Genomic DNA, 20029 nt, shown 5'->3' with positions numbered 1-20029 from the left:
TGCCACCCCAAGTCTCAAACAAGTTACCCTATAGTCTCCTTATGCTCCAGTGAGTCACGAGATCTAGCACACACTTTGAGGTGATCGAGATGCCATTCCAGAAATGGGAGGGGTGGGATTTTCCAACCCCCCCCCCCCCCACCGGGTGGGAGAATCGCCGGGGGTCGGCATGAATCCCACCCCCGCTGTCCTCCTAATTCTCCTGCCCCCCAAAAACCGGCCCGGCGTGAGTCGCGCCGCCTGCCTCGGAGAATGGCGGGGCCTGGTGCGACTCAATGGGCACTGGGACTGCCCGAAATCTCCGGCCCGTGATGGGCCAAAGTCCCGCCTGTCTGTTTCTGGACCCGCCAGCGTAAATTGGACTACGTCGCTTACCGGTGGGACCTGGCAGCGTGGGCGGGCTCCGGGGTTCTTGGGGGGGCGCTGGTGGATCTGGCCTGGGGAGGTGCCCACGGTGGTCTGGCCCGCGATCGAGGCCCACCAATCCGCGGGCGGGCTCTGCCGTGGGGGCACTCTATCTTTCCGCAAGGGAGGCTGTGGTCCTCCGCCATTCCCGGTGCGGAAGCGAATCCCTCTGCCGCGGGAGCACCAGCGCATGCTGGTGTCATCCTGCGCATGCACGACTCGGGCCGGGCGCCGGAGGCCCTTCGGCGCCGGTTGACGTGGCGCCAGGCTCCTTTCCCGCCGGCCGGCGGGGCGCCAACCACTCCATGGCGGACCTAGCCCCTGAAGGCGTGAAGGATTCCGCACTTTTGGGGCGGCCCGACGCCGGAGTGGTTCAGCCACTCCATCCCGCCAGGACCCCCACCCCGCCGGGTAGGGGCGAATCCCGCCCATGATATCTGGCGCTCTCTGTGGAGTGCTAAGATGTGAATGAGATAATGAAACCAAAGTAACACTGTGCTCAATTCTTTGAAGTTGCACACTAATGACCTTTCAGTTGCTCATGGTCAATGAATGGAAGCCGTTTTGCCGGTGATGAATGGCATTTATTGTGAACCCATGTCGATGTTGCAGCATTGAAGTGAAGTTAGAAAGTTCTGTCTGTCCCTTTCACAATGCTGAAGGAACGGTTGGCTCAAGCCTTGCGATGTAACAGGTCCACCCTACTGTCGTGACCTTTTTATTAGAAAACTTTATCAAAAATATCAAAACATATTTCCTGGAGACATTTGGCGGGATTTACCGGCTGTTCACGCCGGCGGGAAATTCTGGTCCCACGCCTGCACACGGAATTTTCAGTAACAAGGGGTGCTGTCGATGGGATATCCCAACTGGGTATGATTGCAACGCATTTGAATGGAATACCTGTTAGTATTTAATTAAGGGAGGGTAAATTATACTGCTAATAGACAGGAGCTGAGGAGCATAAAGTGGGAACAGTTGTTCTTAGGGAAATACACAACAGTAATGTAGGGGTTGTTTAAGGAGCACTTGCTGCGAGTGCTGAATAGTTTTATTGATGGGACCATCAATTCACTAGACACGGGCTTTAAGATATGACAGTGGTTTTAATCTACTTACTACAGAGCCAGCCTGTTACCCATTGAACTCTCGATGAACTGCAGGCTGGCTCTGGACAAGGGTATTTATACAGCAAGTCCAGGGGGAGGAGTCATGGGCGGAGCCAAGGGTGAAGCCCTGTACAAACTCCTGAGCATTCCCAGAGCTACTCCCCCTAGTGGTCGGATAACGCTACTGTGCTTACAATGGTTTTGGTTAATACAGTGTGAATTACTAAGTTACATTCACCACATTTATCACACTGAAATGAGGAAGGAATGGTAAGGTGAAGGAGCCTTAGATGACAAGAGAAGTGGAGCTTCTAGTCAAGACGAAGGAGAAAGTTTTTGTAAGGTTGAGGAAGCAAGGATTTGGCATGGCTCAAGAGTGTTACAAGGTAGCCAGGAAGGAACTCCAAAATGGACTTTGGAGAGCTGGAAGGGGGCATAAAAAAGCCCTGGTGGGAAGGATTAGGGAAAACCCCAAGGCGTTCTACACTTCTGTGAGAAAGAAGAGGATGATCAGAGTGAGAGTAGGGCCGACCGGGGTTAGTGGAGGGAATTTGTGCCTCGGGTCTGAGGAGATAGGGAAGGCCATAAATGAATATTTTGCTTCAATATTCACAAGCCAGAGGGACCCTGTTGCTCATGAGAACAGTGTGAACCAGGTTAATAGACTCGAACAGATTGATATGAAGAAGGAGGATGTGCTGGAAATTTTGAAAAGCATCAGGATAGATAAGTCCCCGTAGGCCTGACGGGATATACCCAAGGTTATGACAGGAAGCGAGGGAGAAGATTGCTGTGCCGTTGACGATGCTCTTTGAATCCTCACTCTCCACTGGAATAGTACTGGATGATTGGAGGGAGGCGAATGTTGTTCCCTCTGCCCCGGCCCCGACGCAACATGGCGTAGGGCTACAAGGGCCGGCGCGGAACAAAAGAGGCCCCCAGCCTGAGAGGCTGGCCCGTCGATCGGTAAGCCCTGATTGAGGGCCAGGCCACAGAGGAACGCCCCCCCCCCCCCCCCCCCCCCCCCCCGGCGTTGGACCCCCCCCCAACAGGCCGCTCGCAGCCGGGACTTGGCTTTTTTAGCGTGGAAGGCTCGGCCAATCTCGGGCTGAGAATCGTTGGGAGGGCCCCGTAGAGCGGCCCCCGACCGGCACCGTGCCGGCGCCGCGCCGACCGTGCCGGCGCCAATGGACCGGCGTCAGGACAGTGTGGCGTGATTCGGGCTGGTCCCAGCGATTCTCCGGCCGGGCCCCGGGTTGCGAGAATCCCGCCGGGGATTTATGATTATTTAGAAAAACATAGTTCGATTAAAGATAGTCAGCATAGCTTTGTGAGGGATAGGTCATGCCTCACAAGCCTCATTGAATTCTTTGAGGATTTGACGAGACACATTGATGGATGTGGTGTATATGAATTTCAGTAAGGCATTTGATGAGGTTCCCCATGGTAATCTCATTCAGAAAGTTAGGGGGCATGGGACATAGGGAAATTTGCCTGTCTGGATACAGAATTGGCTGGCCGAAAGAAGACATTGTTTTTGTTTGAAAGTACTTTTAGTTCTCTGTTGCATCACACCTGTAAAGTGGGCCCTTGTGCTCCCCATAACCAAAATCTATTTAAAGTTGCGGGTCAGGTGAATTCCATGATATTCTTTGGGGTTCTCGAAATTATAATAATAATAATCACTTATTGTCACTAGTAGGCTTCAATTAAGTTACTGTGAAAAGCCCCTAGTCGCCACATTCCGGCGCCTGGCCCTTAATAGTTGCCACCCAGGTTTCTGGAGTTGTTAAGATGGCGTATGGGATGTTGGCTTTCATTAACAGGAGGATTGCATTTAAGAGCCACAAGGTTTTGCTGCAGTTTTATAAAACCCTGGTTAGACCACACTTGGAATATTGTGTCCAGTTCTGGTCGCCTCATTATAGGAAGGATGTGGATGCTTTGGAGAGGGTACAGAGGAGATTTACCAGGATGATACCTGGACTGGAGGACATGTCTTATGAAGAAAGGTTGAAGGAGCTAAGGCTTTTCTCACTGGAGCGAATAATGAAGAGAGGTGACTTGATAGAGGTGTACAAGGTGATGAGAGGCATGAATAGAGTGGATAGCCAGAGACTTTTCCCCATGGCTGTCACGAGGGGACATCATTTTAAGGTGAATGAAGGAAGGTTTGGGGGACATAATTTTAAGGTGAATGGAGGAAGGTTTGGGGAGATGTCGGAGGTCGGTTCTTCACAGAGAGAGTGGTGGGTACGTAGAATGCACTGCCAGCAGTGGTGGTGGAGTCAGAGTCATTAGGAACATTTAAGCGACTCTTGGACAGGCAATTGGACAGCAGTAAATTGAAGTGGTGTGGGTTAGGTTGATCTTAAATTAGGATTAATGGTCAGCACAACATCGTGGGCCGAAGGAACTGTACTGTGCTGTACTGTTCTATATTCTATTAAAATAACCATTTCCACTTAATGTTATTTTTTTTCTCCTGTTCAGTTATAAATGTTAGTAGAAATCCCAATGGCAATGGGTGACTGGACCCATTATTCATCATCCATTGTTAATCATCCTCCTCTACTCCCTTGCCCCTCTGCCTTCCATCATGCCCCCTGTTCCGCCCCACGCACTACCTACAAACCCGCCAGCAAGGAACTGCAAAACTCTGTCCCCTATATGATTATTGAAGCTGAAGCATTTAAATCTGACACACTGATCAATTTTGAGAACAGAAAGGTAAAGGGAGTCAGAATTAGTGATAGAAATGAAATACATTCCAGCTTTTAAAAGACAAGTTAACGAATGCTGGGTGGAGGAAAAGTTTGGAGAATGTGGGGCAAAAGTGAATGATACTTTCACAAGAGCAGTATAGATTTTAAATGGCCAAATTATGTGCTCCATGATGATTATTTGAATACTTAAGAGTGTCTTAACATTACCACATAATATGGCTGACATCGTATTAAAATGCCTCAGCGTAATGGATGGTAAAGTTGATTTCTATTAACATTTACAAACAGGGCAAAGAAATAACATTACATGGAAATGGTTATGTTAATACTAATAGGTATGTGTGGTATTCCATTCAAATGCTTGGCAATCATACCCAGTTGAGTATTAAGGAAGAACTAGATTTCCATTCTACACAAAATCCACCCTCAAGATTAACCTGCCCAATTGCTTTCACTTTGAATACTTTGGAAACTATCAAAGATCACCGAATCGATAATTCTATACCTTGCAATTAAGTGAAGAATAATTATTCATCTCTTTTTGTTTTAAGCTACCTCAGCCTTGCCTGAATTTACTCTTTTGGAAAATGCAGTTCAATTTTAGAAAAACAATGGGCGCGATTCTTCGCAAATTCGGAGAGTCGTAAAGACTGCCGTGAAACCGGCCGTGTTTCACGGCAGCTTCTGCGCCCCCTCCCAGGACCCGATTCACCCCCCCCCCCCCCGGTCGGGGCTAGCATCGCGGCCCCGGGAAGAATGGCAGCGCGGGCTTAGCGAACGTTCGCTAAGCCCGGCCGCCAAGACTCACGGCGGCTGACACGCACGATGACATCAGCCGCGCATGCATGGGTTGGAGGGCTCCAACCCGCGCATGCGCGGATGATGTCATCGCGCATATGCGTCAAACCCGCGCATGCGCGGTCCGTCATGCCCCTCAGCCGCCCCGCGGACTGATCCTGCGGGGCGGCGGAGGGACAAAGAGTGCGCGGGAATCAGACCCGCTGCCCGCGATCGGTGCCCACCGATCGCGGGCCCATGCCACCATTGGCACAGCCGTGGTGCGGCCGTGCCAATCGGTGGCATGGTTGTGCAGAACGGCACTTTGCGGCCGTTTTCACGAATGGTGAGAGCAGGTGTGTTTCAATTCGTGAAAACGGCCGTAAAGGCCTGGGAACTCGGCCCATCGGATAGGGGGGAATCGCTGCTCGCCGTAAAAAAACGGCGAGCAGCGATTCGTGTCGTGGGGCGGCCGTGGGGGGGGGGGGGGAGAATAGCGGGAGGTCGGGAAAAATGTCAGGAAGGCCCTCCCGCTATTCTCCAACCCGTCGTGGAGGGGTGGAGAATCGCGCCCAATATAAATTCTTAAAGTCTGCTGTCTTCAGCTCCATGTTGTTCTTGTTGTTTCCTTGCAGGGAAGACTTGCCAACCCACTCAGTTTGCCTGTACCAGTGGACGGTGCATCCCATTGTCATGGGTGTGTGACTTAGAAGATGACTGTGGAGACCAATCGGATGAAGCTGTGTCATGTGGTTAGTGGCTCCTTACAAAATCTATTGGTTTGCTCTGGGTAGTGCTACATTTCGTCCATTAGAATGTATGGCGTATCAAGGATATTGCTTTATAAATTATGTGCTTTCCATCGTTGATGTAGTGGGAATGTCAAGTTTATTTAATATTGCGGATAGATCTAATCTCAGTCACCACATTGAATGGAATTAGGTTATGAGGCTTTTGCTCTTATGACCAGATGGGCGGTAAGAAGCGACAGGGTATTGAAAGGTAGCTTGCACATTATACTGCAGGGCTGCTAATTTCTAATGCTGATAGCAATCACTTGAATCTTGCCCAAAGTAATAACTGTGCGGTTTCTGCAAGATTAAAACTAACCTGAGTTCAATTGATGTAAGTGCTTCACTGAAGTGTGAAGAACATGACAAAAAAGATGGTTAAAATTAGCGATGAAATCATTATAATTGCTACAATGGTTCAATTTATTTCATCAAAGCTTGTAGGCATTATCATGGCTGATAAAGAAAAGTGGTAAAGACTGTTCCTGAGTGTGGCACCTGAAGCATGAGCCAGTGGGAAATCACGCCAAATCCACAGTCAAAATTTAGAAATTGCATCTTTCACATTTTTTTAAGTATGGAAAGCGTGAAGGAAAACTGAGAGCATCTGGCCATAAAGGACAGATGAATTGCGATCCTTTTGATTACACAAGTGCAGTTAATTAAAGTTGTAGGCAGAGTTTCTGTGATTTGGGTCTTCAAAGCAAATGGCAAGTCCTGGGCAGGTCATTGATTCATCGAGGTTTACAGGATGAAAACAGGCCCTTCGGCCCAACTTGACAATGCTAGTCCCAATTACCCGCATTTGGCCCATATCCCTCTATGCCCAGCTTTCCCATAAAACTGTCTAAATGCTTTTTAAAAGACAAAATTGTACCCGCCTCTACTACTGCCTCTGGCAGCTCATTCCAGACACTCACCACCCTCTGTGTGAAAAAATTACCCCTCCAGACCCTTTAGTATCTCTCCTCTCTTACATTAAACCTCTGCGCTCTAGTTTTAGACTCCCCTCCATTTGGGAAAAGAGCATTTGGCCTTTTGCGACATTTGGCGACTATCCCTGGGGAGTCATGTAAATGATATGATCATTTCTGTTGCCAAGCAATTTCCTTTGTAGAATTCAGCACAATATGCACCCTGTGTTTGATTTGGAGTTAAAGTTTCCCAAGCTCTCAAAGAATGCCAAGTCTCATTGGTTCAATGGTTGTTTTATATATGTCCGTGAGATGTGAGTATCGCTGGCAAGGTCAGCATTTATTGCCCAGCCCTAATTACTAATGAGAAGCTGATGGCGAGCCGTCTTCTTAAACTGCATCTGGTGTAGCTAGACCCACGGTGCTGCAGAAGGGATTTTCAGAGTTTTTACCCAGAGGCTGAAGGAATGGTAATATAGTTCCAAGTCAAGAAGGTAGACAGGAGGAAATGGGACACGGAAAGGAACTTGCAGATAGTGGTGTTCCCATCTATCTACTGTCCTTGTTCTTTCTAGATAATGGAGGCTGAAGGTTTGGAAGATGCTGTGAAAGGAGGCTTGGTGGGTTTCTGTTGTCCATCTTGTAGATGCACACCCTGTGTTCTATTGTGTGTTTGTGGTGGAGGGAGTGATGGATGGGATGCCAGTTGAGCAAACCGCTTTGCCTGGATGATGTCAGGCCTCTTGGGTGTTGTTGGATGTGAGTTACTTGCCACAGAAAAGCCAGCCTCTGAACTTATCTTGTGGTCACACTGTTTATATGGCTGGTCCAGTTCAGTTGCTGGTCAATGCTAACCCTCAGGGAGTTGAATAGTGGGGTTTTAGTGATGAAATCCCATTGAATGTCATAAGGAGATGGTTAGATTCTCTGTTGTTGGAGATGGTCGTAACCTGGCACTTGTGTGTTACAAAGATCATTTGTCACTCATCAGCCAAGTTGGAATGTTGTCCAGGTTTGTTGCCTATAGACATGGACTGCTTTAATATGAAGAGTCGCAAATAAACATAGGGCAGTCATCAGTGAAGTTCCTCACTTTTGACCTTATGATGAAAAAAAGGGAATTGGTTAAATAACTGAAGATGGTTAAACCTTGGACTCTGCCCTGAAGAACTCCTACAGTAATGTCCTGGGGCTGAAATGATTGCACCCCTTGATAATCACCCAGATGATTCCCCCCTTTCACTTGATCAAGGCCTTTTACAATTCTATCTTCCTTCCATTCTAACGGACCTTTCTAGACCTGAAATATTAACTTGTTTCTCATTCCACAGATGATGCTAGACCTGTTGAGCATTTCCAGCATTCTCTGTTTTATTTCTGAACCCCTGGCTTGATGGTAATGCTAGAGCAAGGGATATGCTGGGATGTAAGGTTAGCATTTGAGATTAAATACAATCCAGCTGCTGATAGCTCACTTCACCTCATTGATGCCCAGTTTTGAGCTGCCATATCTCTTCTGAACCTATCCCGTTTAAAATGGTGGCAGCTTGACACCACATATTGGAGGGTAAATTCAGTATGAAGCCTCCACGAGAACTGTGTGATGGCCGTTCCTACCTGTTACAGTGACAGATAAATTGGGGAGGGCAAGGTACCTCCTCTTGCTCACCTCTCCACCTGCCGAAGACCTACTTTCCTTTAGAACTTAATCAATTTGGGTGGTAGTGGTGCTGGTGAGCTACTCCTAATGATGGGCATTGTATTCTCCCACACAGAGTACACGCTGGGAGCGATTTTCCGATTGTGTTGCACCAGGCACAAATCTCGCTATGTATTAAAATTCTGGGAGAACACTGAAATGGGATTTGCGCCAGGTGCCAAACACTTTGTGAGGTTCCCGGGCCTTCCGAGCAGACGTAATCAGGTTTAAGCCCAGCGAGGTCATGAACTTGATCATCATTCATTTTAATGGATTTAAATATGCAAAGTCAACTCAACACCGATTCCTCCGGGTACATGCAATATCCCACCCGCCAGCGTGACGCGGAACCGACGGGAATCACTATGATGCCCATGTTGTGGGGCTTGGAGCCCATAATAGCCACCAAATGGTTAAGTACAAGGCAGAACAGTGGTCTGGCACTGCCTCTGGTACTGTGGCACCATGGCCATGGTGCCAGCCTGGCACTGCCATGATGGCAGGTTGGCACTGCCAAGGGGAGAGGCCCAAAGGAGGTGCTGAAGGGGCTAAGCTGTTGGTGACCCCATAGCGGAGTGTCACTTACTTGGTGGGGGAAGGGCTGGTGTGGGAGATTGGGGTCTGATGCTGGTTGGTAAGGTGGGGGGTGGGACCGATGCTAGCAAGGATGGGGGTGGTGGACTGGTGTCAGTGAGGATGCGGTGGGGGGGGTCTGATGCTGTTGAGGATGGGGGGAAATGGGGGGTACTGTCACGTCACCCTGTTGCCTATGTGGGAGGGGTGACCCAAACATTTAGCAGGAGTGTTGTTTTCCCTTTTGGGGTCAAGGGTTGGGATGTCTCCCTTGACTGTGGGCATCACAATTTTCATGGAGTGTGAATGGGGCATTTCATTTAACTTTGAACAGGAGGGCCCAATCTCTGCGGATTTAGATTTGCAGACATGGTTAGGCCCCGTCCCTTTCAGTGATGGTGCAAAACATGCCCCCCTCCAAAAAAATAACTACGTGTGGGAAGATCACGATGCCGGCCCTAGTCACATTGATTATCGCTCCCAAAATTACACTTTATCATATATTGATGGAAATTCCAGCCTCCATGTCCTTGATAACCTCAGTGCTTGTTACAATACCATTAGAGAAATGGTGTTGGGGAAATTGATGGGTTTGAAAGCTAATAAAGCCCCAGGGTTGACAATCTACATTCCAGGGTACTAAAGGAGGTGGCTCTAGAAATAGTGGATGCATTGGTGGTCATCTTCCAGGATTCTCCAGACTGCAGACCAGTTCCTGCAGATTGGAGGGTAGCTAATGTAATTCCACTATTTGAAAAGGGAGGTTGAGAGAAAGCAGGTAATTACAGACCAGTAAGCCTGACATCAGTCGTGGGGAAAATTCTCGAATCCATTATTAAAGATTTTATAGTAGAGCACTTAGAAAACCGTGGCAGGATCAGACAGGGTTAGCATGGATTTATGGAGAGGATATCATGCTTGACAAATCTAATGCAATTCTTTGAGGATGTAACTAGTAGAAAAGATACAGGGGAGCCAGTGGATGTGGTGTATTTGGACTTTCATTAGGCTTTTAACAAAGTCCCACATAAATGATTAGCACATAAAATTAAAGCGCATAGGATTTGGAGCAGTGTATTGAGATGGTAGAAAACTGGTTGGAAGACCGGAAACAAAGAGTAGGAATTAACGGGTCTTTTTCAAATTGGCAGGCAGTGAATAGTGGGGTACCGAAGAGATCGATGCTAGATCCCCAGTTATTCACAATATATATTAATGATTTAGATGAGGGAACAAAATGCCATATCTCCAAATTTGCAGATGACACCATGTTGGTTGGGAGGGTGAGCTGTGAGGAAGATGCAGATACTTCAGTGTGATTTGGACAAGTTGAGTGAGTGGATAATTTAGATAATTTGGATAAATGCGAGGTTAGCAAAATCAAGAAGGCAGCCTATTATCTGAATGACCAAAAATTCTGCTCGACTGCCTCAACTGGTCTCCCCCTGCTCCAACTGCCTCACCTGGGCTCCCTCTGCTCCGACCATAAATTAGGAGAGGGGAATGTGCAATGATACCTGGATGTCCTCATACACCATTCACTGAAGGTAAGCACGCAGGTGCAGCAAGCAGTAAAGAAGGCAAATGGTATAGAACATAAAACAGTACAGCACAGTGCAGGCCTTTCAGCCCATGATGTTGTGCCGACCATTTATCCTAATCTAGGAGCAACCTAACCTACACCCCTTCAATTTACTGCTGTCCATGTACCTGTCCCAGAGTCACTTAAATGTCCCTAATGTGGCTCCACCACATCTGCTGGCTGTGCATTCCACACACCCAACACTCTCTGTATAAAGAACCTACCTCTGACATCTCCCCTATACCTTCCTCCAATCACCTTAAAATTATGTCCCCACGTGACAGCCATTTCCGCCCTGGGGAAAAGTCTCTGGCTATCTACGCTCTCCATGCCTCCCATCACCTTGCACACCTCTATCAAGTCACCTCTTTTCCTTCTTCACTCCAGTGAGAAAAGATTTAGCTCCCTCAACCTTTCTTCCTAAGACATGCCCTCCATTCCAGGCAGCAACCTGGTAAATCTCCTCTGCACCCTCTCCAAAGGATCTGCATCCTTCCTATAATGAGGCGAACACAACTGGACACAATATTCCAAGTGTGGTCTAACCAGGGTTTTATAAAGCTGCAGCAAAACCTCGCGGCTCTTAAACTCAATCCCCCTGTTAATGAAAGCCAACACACCATACGTCTTCTTAACAACCCTATCAACCTGGATAGCAACTTTGAGGATCTATGTACGTGGACCCCAAGATCCCTCTGTTCCTCCACACTTCCAAGAATCCTGCCTTTATCCCTGTATTCAGCATTCAAATTCAAGCTTCCAAAATGAATCACTTCACATTTATCCAGTTTGGACTCCATCTGCCACTTCTCAGCCCAACTCTGCAACGTGTCAATGTCCTGTTGTCACCTGTAACCCTTGACACTATCTACAGCTCCACCAACCTTTGTGTCATCGGCAAACTTGCTAACCCACCCTTCCACTTCCTCATAAGAACATAAGAACATAAGAACTAGGAGCAGGAGTAGGCCATCTGGCCCCTCGAGCCTGCTCCGCCATTCAATTAGATCATGGCTGACCTTTTGTGGACTCAGCTCCACTTTCCGGCCCGAACACCATAGTCATCCAAGTCATTTATAAAAACCACAAAGAGCAGAGGTCTTTGTTGTTCTTCATTGCAAGAGGATTTGAGTACAGGAGCAGGAATATATTGTTGCAATTATATAGGGCCTTGGTGAGGCCACACCTGGAATACTTTGTGCAGTTTTGGTCTCCTTATCTGAGGAAGGATCTTCTAGCTATGGAGCCCATCAGTAGAAAATGCAGTGAGAAATCAGCCTGTTACTGGACAAGCAGCGAAGATTGGGAAGGTTAATTTTGAAGATAGGTTCCAGGGTCCAGTCAGAGCAGAGGGTGCCCAGCTAAGGCAGGTACAGCAGAGGGAGCCCAGATGAAGCACCCAGAGCAGGGAGAGCCCAGGTAAGGTAGTTGGAGCAGGGGGAGCCCAGGTTCTGCAGGTGGAGTAGAAGGAGCCCAGGTGAAGCAGGCGGAGCAGAGGGAGCCCAGGTGAGTCAGTCTGAGCAGGGGGAGACCAGGTGAAGCAGTTGGAGCGGGGTGGGGGGTGGGGGGGCTCAGGCAAGCCAGCCGGAGCAGTGGGGCACTACCGGTGTCTAAGTAAGTGATTGTCTGATGATTGCGTGAATGGTTGGGGGAGAGAGAGGATGAAGTGATGGGGGGAGAACATAAGAGGGTTGAGTGTGAGGTGGTAGGGAAGGAGTTTTTGAGGGCGTAGGGAGTGAGAGAGTGTGAGGGGTGGGAAGAGCAATTTACATTATTTCCTATAATGATGTTTATGTTCCACGCAAGCCTTTTTCCAACTTTCTTGATCGCACTCTAGAAACATAGAAAATAGGAATACATGCATACATAGAAGATCGGAGCAGGTGGAGGCTGTCATAATATTCATCTATGTATATCATGGAGTGCAGACAGGCAGTGATTGACACACAGGATGACTAGTAAGCACACAGAACAGAACAGCCAATCACCAGACAGGACACAACCACTATAAAGCCAAAGGGCACCAGTTTTCTCCCTCTCTCGGGACCAAGCCTCTGAGACAGTCAGAGCTCGTAAGCTAGCCAGTGCAAACACCATGTGGTAGTCAGTAAGTCTGGTCAGGCTAGTATCAGGTCTACATGCAAGTCAGCATAGTGTCAACCCACAATTGAAGATGTATTATAGTTTTGTATTGTGAATAGCTGGGGTCCCAGCACCGATCCCTGTGGTACCCCACTGGTTACTGCCTGCCAATTTGAAAAGGACCCATTAATCCTATTCTTTGTTTCCTCTCCACCAACCAGTTTTCTATCCACCTCAATACACTTACCCCAATCCTATGCGTTTAATTTTGCACAATAATCTCTTCTGCGAGATTTTGTCAAACGCCTTCTGAAAGTCCAAATATACCATATTGATTGGCTCCCCTTTGTTACATCTTCAAAGAATTCCAACAGATTTATCAAGCATGATTTTTCCTTCATGAATCCATGCTGACTCTGACTGATCCTGCCACTGCTTTCTAAATGTTCCGCTATAAAGTCCTTGATAATGGATTCAAGCATTTTCCCCACTACCAATGTTAGGCTTTTCTGAGTTACAAAGCCAGGGCTCAGAGTGTGGACAGGGGCAAACCCCTAATCCAGCTCCTTGCCTGCTCCAAAACCAATTCAAATTGTTGCTCGCTCTGGGTGAGTGTGCTTTACACTCAATTTGGCTCTGTTTCATTCCTTGGCTCTAGAGTCGCCAGGTATCGTTAAGATACCGCCACAAGTTTCAAGTTCAAGTTCAGGCCAATAACTCCATACACCAGTTAGTAAGTTCAAACAAGACACGTTTATTATAATACAGTTATCTACTAATTATGCATATAAAACTACAAGACTAGGCTAATCTACCACTAACAGGCCAAATAATTATCTGGATAAGGGAACTGCCGGATCAGGGAACAATGGCCTTTAGCTTTGTCCTGGATCCGCAAGCTTCCAGTCGGTGTGGACTAAAGGGGTCAGGAGTGTCTACTATCGTAGCGTGCATTGTATGACACTTAATTGATGGCGGCTGCTGACCAGGCCTCCCCTTCTCAAGGTCTTCTGCTGCAACGGTGGTCAAGGAGAGCACTGGCTAAGAGGAGCTGGTCAAGAGAGCGAGCTGGGGTCAGGGTCTCTGTCTTATACCTCTCCCAGGGTCTCGCGCCCACCTGGGCAGACCCTCTATGCACTCGCAATCGATTGGGTCTCTTCCCAATCGATTGATTTGAATTTCCCCAATAACGGGGCAGTCCCTCGATCACTGGGCGGTTCTTGGGGCTTATTGTTTTGGACTTTTCTTGGCGCCGAGAAGTCTGGCCTTCTATTCAATGTAGCAATTTGAGGTAACTTGTTTCCATTGGACCTGGGAATCACCGGGTATCGCCTCATTAGTATGCTAACTTGTTCTTTTCACAGTGCTGTCTGGTTTCTGCAGCAGTCAGAATACACAAGTGCTTTTGCAAGCTGCTTGCTTTTGCAACATGTCCATTTTCCCTGCATTCTTTGTAATCTTCCATTTTGTGTTGGGCAGTGGCCACCCCAGGTGGCTACAAAATTCAAATAGGAGGGGATCATTTGCCGTTTCGAGCCTGCTTTGCCTTTCATTATGACCACAGCTAATCGTCCAACTCAATTGTTTAATCCTGCCTTCCCCATGTCCTTTGATCCTCTTCGCCCCAAGTGTTATTTCTGGCTGCTTCTTGAAAACTTTGTGGTTTGGTGCTTCTGTGGTAGCGAATGCCACAAACCGACCACTCGCTGGGTGAAGACATTTTTCCTAATCTCAGTTCTACATGGTGTATCCTGTATCCTCTGACTGTGCCCCTTCATTCTGGACACCCCCGTCATTGGGAACATCCTTTTTGCATCTATCCTGTCCAGCCCCATTGGATTCTTTCTTCTGCATGTGTTTATCAAGCTCCTGCCAGGGATGAGTGCCAGGAGCATGGCGAGGGTGCTGCCCAGACATAACCCTCTCCTCACTTGGGGGCTTTACTCACCGATGGGTTCGCCAGGTGCACTTCGTGGGGTACCGGTCGTGATTCATGTCAGTGTGCTCTCACGCCCACGCAAATTGACAATCCATTGGGGGGGGGGGGGGGGGGGGGAGGTTTAAAGTGTAAAGGCTTAATAATTATATTTACTTTTTTCTGAGTTACGAAGCCTGGGCTCAGAATGTGAAGAGGGGCAAACCCCTAATCCAGCTCCTTGCCCGCTCCAACAACCAATTCAAATTCAAATTGAATCCAATTCATGGTCCCCACAAGAGAGACATGCCAGATCAGAGCCAAAAAGCAGAGCAGATGCTGCACTTGATCTTAGCCAAAAGGCCGAGATGCAAATGGGGATTCTGACTTTCTAAATCGGGATTCCAGTTGCATCAATGGCATGGGACGGGGCAATCGATCGGGGCAATCTCGAAGTATATAAGCCGTTTTACGACTCCCTCAGGACGTTCCGCCATGCTGCCATTTCCTCCCATTCCCACTCCCTGAAAACAGGAGTGGAAAATTCCTACCCCCCAGTGTGTTGTCATCATGAGGAACTAAAATCCACAATTTAATAAAATATACTCAACTAATTTGCATTTTACTGCTTCATCAAGTATCTCTCCAGTAGTGCTCACTGTTAACAAAGAGCCCTTGATTACAAAGCATGCCTGAAATGAAGGACTTTTAAAATCAAGAACTCTCCTCAAATTACATTATGGATTTAGGTTATCCCTTTTTTACAATCTTGTTTTAATGTCCTTTCTAGCCCGGCCACTCAGAAAATATCGCAAACAAGGAAACAAGGAACCAAGTACCATATTCTGTCTCAGGTGGTTTCTAATACTCTTACGTTTGATAAGAGTGACGACAGATACCTTCGCGTAACAGATCTGGACTAAATTTGTTTCAAGAGACTAGATTTATGCTTTGCCTCTTTCAAACCTTGGCTGTGACCTTTGAAAGTAGATTTCATGGTGTTTTATTATTTTAGAGATAGTAAGCTCGAGTGAGATTTATTATTCTCCTGTGAGTTAACTTGTCACATCGTTGGCATAAATCACACAGCAAAATAAAAAAATCATTTTCAGAGAAAGTAACAAGATAAATACATGGTGTAGCCTGGCTATCCAAGACAAGCCTGGAAGAATCCATCTTAGTTCAGATGGAGACAAACCCTACAGCACTCTTTGGGTCCTGGAGCAATTTAGTTGATGGAGTTAATGTTGAGGGTTAGAATGTCTTTCACAGTCAGGATAAATTAACGCTTGGCATTCTTATCAGTGAATCAAAGACTGAATGTTGATTGCACCTTTGATGTCTAATGGGATATTATTTTTTTCATTATTTACAAATACTCTTCCATGAATTAAAGGAAGAGTGTTAGACAAAGGAAATTAGTTTCAGACCTTTTATGTGAGATACTCTGCTGCATAGTATTTCAAAACGTATCTCACCAAATCAGGCATGATCTATTCTTCCCGGAGGTGGAGGACAAGCATGAGTGGTGTCAGGGGAGACCCGGCCAACTATACCCATGTGTTCTGCTTCTGCCCCAGACTCAATGAGTTCTGGACTGACTTCTTCCACGCCATGTCCACGATTAGAACATAGAACATACAGCGCAGAAGGAGGCCATTCGGCCCATCGACTCTGCACCAACGCATTTAAGCCCTCACTTCCACCCTATCCCCATAACCCAATAACCCCTTCTAACCTTTTTGGTCACTCAGGGCAATTTATCATGGCCAATTGAACTAACCTGCATGTCTTTGGACAGTGAGAGGAAACCGGAGCACCCGGAGGAAACCAACGCAGACACGGGGAGAACGTGTAGACTCCGCACAGACAGTACCCCAGCAGGGAATCGAAACTGGGACCCTGACGCTGTGAAGCCACAGTGCTAGCCACTTGTGCTACCATGCTACCCGTGGGGATTGTGGGGGTTAAGATGGAACAGTGCACGTTTGTGGCAGTCTTTGGTGTCAGAGCATCCAGAGCTCCTCATGAGGAAGGTGACAGACTCCGACCTTCGACTCTTTGATCATCCGGCGGAGGCTTCTGGTGGGGTGGAAGTCAGCAGAACCTCCGAAAGCCTTGGAGTGGCTCTCAGACCTGGCTGAATTCCTAAAGCTTGAAAAAAATAAAATTTTCAACCGGGGGTCCGTGGAGTGATTCCACGGCATGTGGACCTCTTTGAGTACCTATTCGTAGCCAGCAAATAAGGGGAGGAGGGGGTTGGCAGGGGTGGTGGGGGGGAGAGGGAGAGGAGGGAGAGCCTCTGAGAAATAGAGGAATACGCATTCAACATGGGGGGGGGGGGGGGGGGGGGGGGGGGCGTATGCCGAGAGGGCCTTTTGAACACTGACTACTTCTGTCAATAGGCAGAATTCTATCCTTGCTGGGCAAGTTAACAGTGTACTGTTAAAATTATGTTACTATTGTCATCCAGCAAATCCATGTCACCTGACAAGATTCTTGTAAATTGTCACTGCACTGTCTCCAGAGTAATTTTGTCCTTCCTGTAATGCAGTGACCAGAATTGTATACACAATTCCAGCTGTGCTCTAACCAACTTTTTATATAGTTCCAGCGTTACATCCCTGCTTTTGTATTCAAACCTCATCCAAGAAAAGAAAGTATTCCATATGCTTTCTTTTCCACCTTACCCACCTGCCTTGCCACCTTCGGGGATGAGTGGACATGCACTTCAAGGTTTCTCATTTCCTTTACCTCTGTCGATATCCTCGCATTTAATGAGTCTTCCCTTTGTTTGTTTGCCCTCTCCAAATGCATTTCCTTACACTTTCCCAGTTTGAATTCAGTCATTAAGCGCACACTCCAACATGCCAGCCGACTCCAGATGCAAGGGAGTTTGTGCAGTCTGTGCAGTTGAAATCATATAGGAATAGATTTTATGGTCCCCATTGGAAAAGCTGCAGACAGGAATGATGGGGTGGTGTAGGATGCGTTGGTTGGGGGAGGGGGGGGGGGGGGGGGGGGGGGGTGTGCGGGTGCGTAGGATTCCCTGGGCATTCCTGCCTACAATTGATTTCAATTTATGCGGGAGGGCTAGTCCACCCACCCACTTCAACTGAGGTGCTCAAATGGCCAATGGTCAAACTTCTCATGTATGGGGCTAAAAGGCGGTGGTGGGGTGGGGGGGGGGGGGGGGAATACTACCATCAAGGACCCCTGTCCACATTGGGTCCCACTCCCAACGTCTGCCCCAATGGACACTCCATCAACTCCTGGCCTCGTCATCAAGATGCCCAAATCCCTCTCCCAACCCCTCAGGCCCCTTGGTCCTGCCCCACCAGGTGAACCCCCGGAATGACCTAGTTCTCGATTCTGAGACTTTGAATCAAGTTCCAGTCTTGACCACTGCTGGAGCTACAGAGCCGCCATCCAATCAGATTGTCTGGCAGCTTTCTGAGGCAGAACTTCCACCTGAGTGAGAGGCAGAAATCTTATATCCAGTCAATTATACCTCCTCAAAGCATTAAATGGCTGTGGGACTGCTTTGATTGGTGACTGTGCATCCTTTAAAACAGAGATGAGGGGGAATTTCTTCAGCCAGAGGGTGGCAAATGTGTGAAACTCTTTGCCACAGAAGGCTGTGGAGGCCAAATTACTGAGTGTCTTTAAGACAGAGATAGATAGGTTCTTGATTAATAAGGGGATCAGGGGTTATGGGGACTAGGCAGGAGAATGGGGATGAGAAAAATGCCAGCCATGATTGAATGGCAGAGCAGATTCGATGGGCCGAGTGGCCTAATTCTGCTCCTCTGTCTTATGGTCTTATGGTCTTTGGGTGGTGGGGTGGGAAATCTCAATAGCTGAAAAATCCCGTCCATAAAACTGTCTGTAAAAGTAACAATCAGATCGAATATTGCAGCCTTGAAGTTTAGAGAGAGATTCCGAATCATTTGATTATGCTTGAACTTGAGGGAGAAATTTTGAACAACTTTTTCTCAGGAAATAAATCAAACTCGGCAGAGCAATTTGTACAATGCTCTTTCCAAAGTGCACATTACCGACTGAAAGTACCTTCTCAATCCATAATTTGTTATCTTCTTAGATTACCTGCCAATCTATCACCCCAGCTCACATTTGAAACTAAAATAGATGATTATTTAAATGCAGAAGGTATTCTCTCACATCGGCATCCAGAGCCAATGAAATGAAATGAATTGAAAATCGCTTATTGTCACAAGTAGGCTTCAATGAAGTTACTGTGAAAAACCCCTAGTGAAGGGCCTAGTGATGGAACAGTGAAGTTCACTGAAAACTAAATCCATTATTGATTTCTTCAACCTATCAACAAACTCTAATCCCAGTAATCCGAACATAATAATGTCAAGGCCTTAGTGTAAATCGGATTTGAATTTGTAGCATCTGTATTCATGATTATTTGTGCATTTCCTTCTTTTAATGTTGTCAAAAATTAAAGGAAGTTTTTTTCTTAGTCCAATACATAAATTTATGTGACTAAATTACAAATTTTACTCCAAAACTATAATAATGCCAATATTAGTTGACAGTAAGAGAAAGGGGAACATTTTATTTGGCTAATTTTCCATCGCAGATTCACCCACATGCTCATAGATATTGGCGCCTGTCGTGTTGACTAAGACACTGTCTTCTGTTGAACCAGTTTGGAATGACTGTGAAACCACCAGCAAACAACAGGTATCTCACACTCACTTTCTAACCAGATTTGGAGGGCATCCTTCCACCGGCTCCTTATTAATGCATTTAAGAGGACAAATGCTTGTTTTAGATAACTGCACATTACCTGAGAAAAATGGGCATAAGTCCAGGAAATTGGTACCTTTCTGCCATTTTGTGCTTGAGGAACTGGCAAAATCCAATCAGTTATGCCCCTAATTTAAATTAGCTGTCAGGAACTCAACAGTTTGCTGGATTTTCTGTCAATCTTCCTTTTAATAAAGACGAGGGGAGTCCGATGAGTAAACTAAAGATGATCTTTATTTATAAAAATGACTATAAACATGAGGCCTGGTTATATCTCACCGGGTCCTCTCTCTGTGTCGGTCGGTTCCTGACTGGCCGACCTTTACACACCATGGTTATCAGCCCCGCAGTTAGCAGTGGAGCTCATACTACTCAATGCACACAGGAAAAGCAATCAACCCCACTCCCTCCATGTGTCCCATGCAGGTTATTACACCCCTCCCCTGCCCTAAAGTCTGAAGATACCCAAGGGAACAATGAGGACAATGAAGACGAAGAGTAGAAGAAGAAGTCAATGCCATAATATCCACTCATGTATATCATCAGATGCAGACAGGCAGTGATTGACACACAGGATAACCAATGAACACACATGACACAGAACAACCAATCACCAGACAGGACACCACCACTATAAAGCCGACAGGGCATTAAAGCTCTCCCTCTCTCACAGGACA

At 47.1% G+C, this 20029-nt stretch overlaps 1 protein-coding gene and 1 non-coding gene across 2 annotated transcripts in view; one reads left to right on the top strand and one right to left on the bottom strand.

Moving 5' to 3' along the window:
- LOC119962094 (low-density lipoprotein receptor-related protein 1-like) overlaps positions 1–20029 on the top strand; it is a 2271162-nt gene that overhangs the window by 1328761 nt on the left and 922372 nt on the right. The window contains 1 exon segment of the mRNA XM_038789946.1: positions 5653–5769. Coding sequence (XP_038645874.1) covers positions 5653–5769 — 117 coding nt within the window.
- Positions 14749–14948, bottom strand: LOC119962551. The gene has a single exon (XR_005459910.1). It is a non-coding gene; the product is annotated as a U2 spliceosomal RNA (small nuclear RNA).

Source organism: Scyliorhinus canicula, chromosome 2, assembly GCF_902713615.1.
Source record: "Scyliorhinus canicula chromosome 2, sScyCan1.1, whole genome shotgun sequence".
Taxonomy (NCBI): Eukaryota; Metazoa; Chordata; class Chondrichthyes; order Carcharhiniformes; family Scyliorhinidae; genus Scyliorhinus; species Scyliorhinus canicula.
The sequence above is the reverse complement of the archived record's forward strand: the minus strand, read 5'-3'. Positions and strand labels throughout refer to the sequence as shown.